At 32.1% G+C, this 8,512-nt stretch overlaps 1 protein-coding gene across 3 annotated transcripts; it reads left to right on the forward strand.

Moving 5' to 3' along the window:
• LOC107424071 (putative transcription factor bHLH041) lies at window positions 1-4,456 on the forward strand. 3 transcript variants are annotated; one of them, XM_048478610.2, is made up of 9 exons: window positions 1-458; window positions 537-699; window positions 812-940; window positions 1,061-1,166; window positions 1,386-1,400; window positions 1,505-1,570; window positions 1,922-2,656; window positions 2,855-3,268; window positions 3,990-4,456. In XM_048478610.2, the coding sequence occupies exons 2-9, from the start codon at window positions 584-586 to the stop codon at window positions 4,056-4,058; spliced, it is 1,650 nt and encodes a 549-aa protein (XP_048334567.1). In that variant the 5' UTR covers window positions 1-458; window positions 537-583; the 3' UTR covers window positions 4,059-4,456. The 3 variants fall into 3 exon arrangements, with proteins under 3 accessions (XP_048334567.1, XP_048334566.1, XP_048334568.1); XM_048478609.2 differs by having other exon boundaries at window positions 554-699; XM_048478611.2 differs by having other exon boundaries at window positions 557-699.
• Window positions 4,457-8,512: the final 4,056 nt, after the last annotated feature.

The raw sequence follows: 8,512 nt of genomic DNA on the forward strand, positions 1-8,512 counted from the left end.
TACTTTTCAATTTCACACTTAAATTCTCAACAAATCTCCAACCTTCCCTTCTTCCTTTTCTTCCTTCTGTTATCTGTCTTCTGTCTTTTAAGTTCAGGGTGGGGTCTTTTTCCTCTTCTTTCCAGATTAGTATTAGTATTATTTTCTAATTATTAATTCACATATTAACTTTCCCTCTGTTGAAAATATATATCCCCTTGCTCCAAGCAAGACTACTTTTCAAATCTCTCTGTCTCGACCACCACCACCATCATCATCTGCCAGTTGATCGATTTCACATTTAGCAATACCCCACCATGAATTAGAGGCATGAGCATCATCAACATACTATTATATTCATCATCCTTTGTTTCCTAGATCGATTCTATTTTGTCGGATGTGTTGCATATTTTTCAAAATGAAGCATTTTTCCATAAAAAAGAGGAGCAGATCAGGAATAATCAAATGATCATGATCAGGTAATAACATATTTATATATCTGCATAAGTGTATATATACATATAAATATATATATATATATACACACACGTCAAAAGGGATGATGATCATGCAGCAGCATCTTTAACCGCCATTTTCCATCCTCATGGACACTGCCTTCCTCGCCGATGACTGCTCTCGTGCGAATTATGTTCGAGTTCTGATGCAGAATTTTGGCTGCACTTACATTTGTCTCTGGTCATATTTGCCCCCTCCATCCAAGTATATTTGCATCCAACCCTTTTCTTCAATTTTTCTCCTCTCTCCGTCCTCTCATTCCTTGTGTATATACATATAAAATGCAGTCGCTCATATATTATTGTTTTTGCTCCAGCTGCTTAAAATTCTTGGATGGCTTTTACAATGAAGAGAAAAATCAACCAAGCTCTTCTTCGGGAACTAGTCTAGCTCATAGGCTTTTTGATGGGTACCGGGGATCGTTATTTTTTGTTCTTGACAACGAGTGAGTTACTATATATATCTACTATATATGCATAAAAAATATCTGATTTCTATTACATTTTATAACACGCCGCATTTTTTTTTTTTCCTCTCTCTCTACCCCCCTATATATATATATCAGCCATGTTCCAGGATTTGCTTTTAGGAATAACTTACCCTACTTTCATCTTCAAGAACCGGACCTTCAAAGAATGGCGTCAAACCAAACACAGAGGCAATTCTATCAGGTAAACCATCTTAATTAAATGATGATAAAACAACCTAGATATTTGATTCAATATTAATTGAAGATTAACATATTACATGTAATTATACATAAAAAGAAATGCAAAATCACACCCATATATACACATAAGTTTTTCTTTCCTATTTTCTTTTTTTTCTTTTTTTCTTTTTTCAGAGGTGAGGATTATAGCTGAAAGTTTTTAATTATGTGTTTGCTACAGGAAGCAAGGATTCAGGTATTTAATTTCCTGGAAAGAAAAGTTGGTGTTCTTTGATGAAAATTAATGCATATCATGACTTATTATTTTAATCTGCAATTCTATTATCTGCCATGATTAAGGCTGTAGTTTTCATGGGGTGCAAGAGTGGAGAGATTGAGCTCGGCTTTTCAAATGAGTCCCAACAGGTATTTAATTAATTAAGTTGTTGTTCATTAACATGTTCAGTCCTTTTAAATTAACCAATTCTTCTATTCACTAATTCATTCACTTATGAATCTTGCTATTTCTTTTTTTTCTATTAAATTGTGAGTGGTTTATTTACTTCAATTATTAGTGTAAGTAGTAATTATTTTAATTATTTATTACTGCTACTATATACTTGAAAGAGAAAAATAAGATAAAATAAATAAACATCAAATGAGAGAAACGATCAAAACACATGCATTTTCATAAGCTAAAGAGAGAAATTATCTTGTAACTTATTGAGAGTTATAATATATATATATATATATATATATATATGGTCGATCTTGTAGGTTAATATAAATATGGAAACGATGAAGACCTGGTTTCCTGAAGATTTTGCCAGACAATTATCTCCACAGACGGAGATTCCACCAAGGCCAAACGATCAAAACAACCCTCCATCATCATCATCATCATCCTTGATATCACTAACCATGGATAGCCCGGAATATTCATCCCTTCTATTCAGCCTTCCAATGAGCACCACATCTTCTTCTTCTTCTCAAATTCCAGAAACTAGTCATACTGAGAGTACTTCTTTGCAACCACTAATAACACCAACCATGCCTCACCAGCAAGCAATGCAAGCATTTGCTCGCTTGCGGAACATTCAATTCCCGAGTCCAGAGAGCGAGGCTGCAGCCATGACCAGAGCCATGCTTGCTGTTCTATCTTCACCTTCTTCTTCTTCTTCTACTTCACATCAACCCCCACCTCCTATTAATTTACAACCTCATCAATTCGCTCATTCCATGAATCCAAAAGCCAGTCTTTTCAAGAAATATGCTCCACCATTAGGCCCGAACACCCAAATAAATGCTCGATCCGGCAGCAGGCAAAGCATGCTCAAGAGATCATTTTCATTCTTTACAAACTTAAATATTTTCATGAGGAATCGCCAGCGCATGCAAGAAAACCGCCCCAGCAGTACTCAGTTGCACCATATGATGTCGGAGCGCAAGAGGCGTGAGAAGCTGAATGAAAGCTTTCACGCATTGAGATCACTACTTCCTCCAGGAACCAAGGTACATATATATATATATATATATATACATATTAATTCTTCACAGCTACCACTTCACAAATATTTATATATATCTACATATATAATATATCTATATATATATATATATTTAATTAATTTCTTTTGGTTAATTTAAACCCTCTCTCTCACCGAATTCAATGCAATTCAATTAATATTGAAACTCTATATATATGTACAGAAAGACAAAGCTTCAGTGCTTACAACTACAAGAGAGTACTTGACCTCATTGCAATCTCAAATTTCCGAGCTAACCAAAAGAATCCAGCAGTTGGAAGCACAGGTTTTGCCATCATCAGCCAAAGAACTAGCAAACGGAGCTGAAACAGAAGCTGGTGGCTCCTCCTCCTCGATTACTGAAAGAGTATCAGTTCGGGTGTCACAGGTTTCTGAATCAACGTCCTCAGAAGAAGGACAACTTGTAGATTTGCGAGTGATTCTAAGAACACATCGTTCTGCTGAAGATGTAGTAATCCGGATACTAGAATTCTTGAAGCGAGTTAACGGTATACGCTTGCTGTCCATGGAAGCCGATTCCCATATAACTAAATCAAGTCCTACCATTCGAGTGACCTTGAGATTAAGAGTTGATCAGGTATGTCATTTATTTATCTATTTTTTAAAGTAAATTATAATTGTTAACATTAATTATATATGGAACTTATTTACAGTCGGTAACGTTAATTATTTATTTGTTTTTTTAATTAAAGTTAATTACTATTGAAAACTTTTCTATGATTTTTAGATTCATTCAATGAAGGATTGGATCCTCAATTGGTTAATACTTCTTTTTTTTTTTTTTTTCTTTTTTGAATATATATATATATATATATATGTATATATAAACATAGAATAGAGACAAATATTAAACACATTTACAACCCCTATAAAATATTGTAAGATAATAAAACGTACATGTACACATATATTTGGCAGTAAATTACATTGCTAGAGTGATGATATACTTTCATAATCAATTAGTTTCCACGTTTAAGTTTTGGTTCCTATATTAAAAAAAAAAAAAGAAAAAAAAGAAAAAAAAAGTTTTGGTTAATTGTTGTAGCTAGAATTTTTATTGTCTAACAGGTTTTGGAAATGGAAAGATGTTGGTCCCCATCAAATAAGCAGAGAAAAGGATATATATATATATATACACAGTATTAAAATGTAATTAGATTAGGTAAATGGGGTTTCAAAAGTAGGGGAAATAAGAAGGAAGCTGAGCTAGTAGAGGAGTGGGTCCCATTAGAGAAAAAGAAGAAGAAAAATATTGATGGCGGTGTTTTTATTTTATTTTATTTATTTGCTGTGTACAGGGGAACGAGTGGGACGAGTCGGCCTTCCAGGAAGCAGTAAGGAGGTTTGTTGAAGACCTTTCAAACTGACAGCTGGGCCAATCAACATCGAACACGAGCTTTTCCATTCTACGTGAGCAAGTCAATTAATTAATTCATCATCGCCGGCGCATCGCTCTCCTCTATGCTTTTCCTCCCACCAATCACATCCACTCATCCACGCCGTCGTTTCATCATCCACATCATCTCTATATTTTATTATTATTATTATTATTATTTTTTGCTATATGTTTAACTGTAGTGCCTTCATATCCAATTTTGCACCCATCTGTTTTTCTATACACTGTTGCCTAGCCATATATATAATGATATTAGTTAGTTTTTTTTTTTTTTAGCTTTAAATAATGATATTAGTTAGTTAACCATACATATATGAGGATTTTCATTTTCCCTTTTTGAAATAATATATATATAGATGATTTTTTTTCTTTTTTTTCTTTTTTTGTGTGGTTTTGGGTTAATCTTGAGAAAATATGATGTTTGATATATATGAGAAATTATCTTGTCGCCCATATTGACTGCAAAAAATGAAAAGAAGACTAACAATGAAAGCAAACTTTGTGAAAGAAAAGGGATGCAATTAAACAACTAAGATTGATCCATATATCGGAATTCAAATATTGGTCCAGCGTCAAAATTTTACTTTTTCAAGAATTCTCACCAAACGCATATGCATATGACCAAGTTGTAGCTTTCAATAGGTCCATATATATAATACCTTTAAACGCTGGTTGCGTTTCTTGAATGAGAAATTTATTCTACGGATTTTGGCTTTATTTAATAGCTATCACAGGGCTCCTTTTTTTTTGAAAAAAAAATGGACGGAAGGCTGTCACAAAGCTTAGTCAATCATTTTTCTACTTGCAATTAAATCAATAAAGAGATTTCTAGACGGCGGTTTTGACTGTCAGTCTTTCTTAAACCTATGCCATTACCAGCACTTGTTCATGTTCAAGACCACCATTTTGGCTTTTCTTCTTTTTACTATTAATTTCAGATTCTTTTTAACACGTGCAGAAACCAAATTAAAAGTAATGGTGGGTGGATCAATATCGATCAGTATTTAATCAATTAGGGACTAGGAATGAGAAGGGGATGGGAAGCTTCCAATTTGATGTAGCTGTCCAAGTTTTTCAAAATTTTCATACATAATACATATATATTAAAATAAAGATTCTTCCAACAACCTTTCCAATAAAATATAAGAAAAACTTTAATCACCTGAACGCAACGAATTTCAAGCAAATCTTATTATTCACTTTGAAATAAAAGCCGAAAAGAATACTTAAAAACAAGCATCAAATCTTATGTTTAGTCATATATTTCGATTTCATAATAATTAACGATATGAATCAATATTGTTGTAATCTATTAAAAAAATAGTGTAATATTGTTATAAAAACTAAATTCAACTGTGGAGATTAATAAAACTTTTTACACTGATAATATAATATTCTATATTGTTATTGTTAGTAGGATTGCTCCTTCAAGCAACTCATTTCTCATTTCTATTGTTAACGGGAAAACTTTTTGATTAATAAAAGTTATACCAGGAGATCAAGATTATTTCATGAACTTAATAATTCCTTTAATTACCTTTCAAAAAACAACACTACCTCAAAACATTTTTACACAATTTTGAAGTTCCAACTTTATCTAAAATTTAAATTTAATATCTTAGTAGTTTTTATTATTATTTTTAATTAGAGATTACAATAAATTCGAAAACTAAAAATGATGGAAGATTTCACCCAAAACCTAAATGTTTATTCTCAACAGTTTCATTACTAAACCATAAACCAAACCTACGAATACAAACACACGCACGCACACACACACACACACACACACACACACACACACACACACACACACACATATATATAGATTAATTATTTACCTATACATACATATATATTTATATAACACACACATATATATTAATTATTTACCTATACATACATATATATTTATATATCTATTGATGGTGAGGAATTCTAACTCTAAATATTTACTACAGGGAAATAGCGATTTTGTAAATATGCTATCCCAATATAACATAGTCAATTTTTGTTATATATGTTTAACTTTCTCTTAAATTTTAACCAAGAGAACAAATGTTCGAGTACTACAGATATTTGGATTGAAAGCTCGACTCAAGGTATGAATATGTATGCAAATTATCTGTGAGCACAATAAATCTACTGTTCAAGATTGCAAGGATAGAGTAACCTTTGTTTTTTTTTACCAATAAGATAATATATATATATATATATATATTTGAAAAAAAAAAAAAAAAGGAATTGTGCGCATGTGATGAGCACAGCTGCACAAGGAATCTAAAATATCTTATATACAAATCCATGAGAAAGCACAGTAACTACGTGAAAATATGAAAGTTTATGATGTAGACATTCTTTACTTGCTGAAAATTCCTTAGAATTTAAAATACAATACAAGAAAGATATAAAGTCATAAACGAAGAAAGCGTCGTGATCCATCCAGAAATAATGTCCTGAGACAACGCTTCAAGAAAAACCGTTTTGAATTTTTGCTGTTCTTCTATCTTTCTCATGGTGCTGACAAGTTGTCATATGCTTAATTTCTGTTTCACTTTCAAAGAAATTTTTAACCTAAGCATTATAGAGAGATTGTTGTCAATTAATTAATAATACGATGCAATTTTCATTTTATCTTAAATTTTTTTCTAGTTTTTTTTAATTTTAATTTTCGCTATACATTTTTTTTTTGGGTACACGTCAACCAACAACATTAGAAAATTATTTGAAAAAAAATAATTTTGAATATCATATTTGTACATATAAAATTAAATTAATAAGACTAGTAATCAACTCCTTTTTACCAAAATGGCAAAATACATCTTACCACTTTCCCCATCCGCAATATTAGAAAAGAGAAAAAGAAAAGAAAAAAAAAAAAAGTGTATGTAAACCATTAATTTTAGTTAGTATCAAGTACGCCATCTGAGAAATTAATTAGGGAGGAGAGGCCTAGCCAAAATCTTATATGATGAGAAAAATAAAAAAGTGTCCAGAAAAAATATCACCACCCAGCATATGTACTAGAGTCACCAAAACTGGATATTTAAAAGAACCAAAAAGCCATATATAACTCACACTACCTCATTCTCTTTGCTTCTGGCATTCTCTGAATAAGTCCAATTTTTGGCTCTTACAAGAGCTTGAATAAACATATCCAACTGTCGTTGATATCTATATTCATCGTAAACTTCGTGATCCTTTCCAAGAGCATTGACAAACCCACTTTTATGGTTATCAGGAACACTGTAATATAACTTCATTGAGCTATTATCTTTAACAATGAGATAAAAAGGGCTTTGTTACCCTTCATGGAAGATGAGGAGCGACTCCATACTTCTCCATAAAGTCTCCATTGTTTCTCACCCAATTCTATTTCCTGTCTCATTCGACTCCCCCTAATCTCTTTATCGCGTCTCATTAGGTTTCTCACTAATTTCTTCCTTAACCGCTTGAATTTCTTGCCTAGCTCCTCCAGTTGCTGACCCAATTGAGTAGATGAATTCCTTATCTCATCTGTAATAACACTATAGCTGCCTGTTTCATTGCTTCTTCCACAAACTTAATTTGCTGATTTAACAACAGATGCCTGTGTAATTGCCTCTTCCACAAATCTTGAAGATTTTGTCTGATCAACTAGCCGTTATAAGAGCCTCTCTTGGAGCTTTTTCTACCACAACATCAGCAACAGCTGGAGTAGTCTCAACATCCATATATAGTAGCATCCTTTTAAATTTCATCTCCACAAGTAGAAAACGTCAATATTGATGTACTTATTCATTTTTGGATCTCTTTCTCCTTGTTGTGATTATCATGTTAGAAATTTTTATGGATCTAAATATACATAATAAATTCCATAAATCATAAATTACTAACCTCCAAACACAGCCATTGATAAATTAGATATTTAATCCTGCAAAATAGAAACAACATAAAGTACTGCCTATGGACACACTACTCTCAAACCACTCTCAGATTTCTGAAAATCTTAATCTCCAAATACTGTATGGTATATCATGTTTGCTTGCCCTAGACCCTTTAAATAGTTTCTGCAAGTCAGACTTATCCATTAATTTTGACACACATAAAATAATAATAATTTGATAATGTAATTATACTAGAAAAAATATGGATAAGTTAATGGGCTTATAAAGAGAGTTGGTCCTCCAGTCAAATGGGCCAACTGGAGTCTTATAGAGAGTGTGTGACCAAGGGCCCTACTACAAAATAATAAAATAAGTCAGTCCCATTAATGGCATAAATAGGCACTGTAAGTGAGTAATTGATTATGCCAAGTCCACAAAATTAATTTAATTCAACATTTTCCCACTTGGACTGCATAATCATCATCATACAAAATCCAAACTCACTTACTATAGAATCTCCCGAACCATAATGCCATTTCATCCAAATATATAGTATACC

This window comes from Ziziphus jujuba, chromosome 7, assembly GCF_031755915.1.
Source record: "Ziziphus jujuba cultivar Dongzao chromosome 7, ASM3175591v1".
Lineage (NCBI taxonomy): Eukaryota > Viridiplantae > Streptophyta > Magnoliopsida > Rosales > Rhamnaceae > Ziziphus > Ziziphus jujuba.

What these genes read in the sequence shown, in the direction of transcription:
- LOC107424071 (XM_048478610.2), top strand. Translation starts at nt 584, where the DNA reads ATGGACACTGCCTTCCTCGCCGATGACTGCTCTCGTGCGAATTATGTT. An exon ending in TTTCAAATGAGTCCCAACAG is followed by an intron (nt 1,571 to 1,921) that starts GTATTTAATTAA and finishes TCGATCTTGTAG; the next exon opens with GTTAATATAAATATGGAAAC. An exon ending in TACTTCCTCCAGGAACCAAG is followed by an intron (nt 2,657 to 2,854) that starts GTACATATATAT and finishes ATATATGTACAG; the next exon opens with AAAGACAAAGCTTCAGTGCT.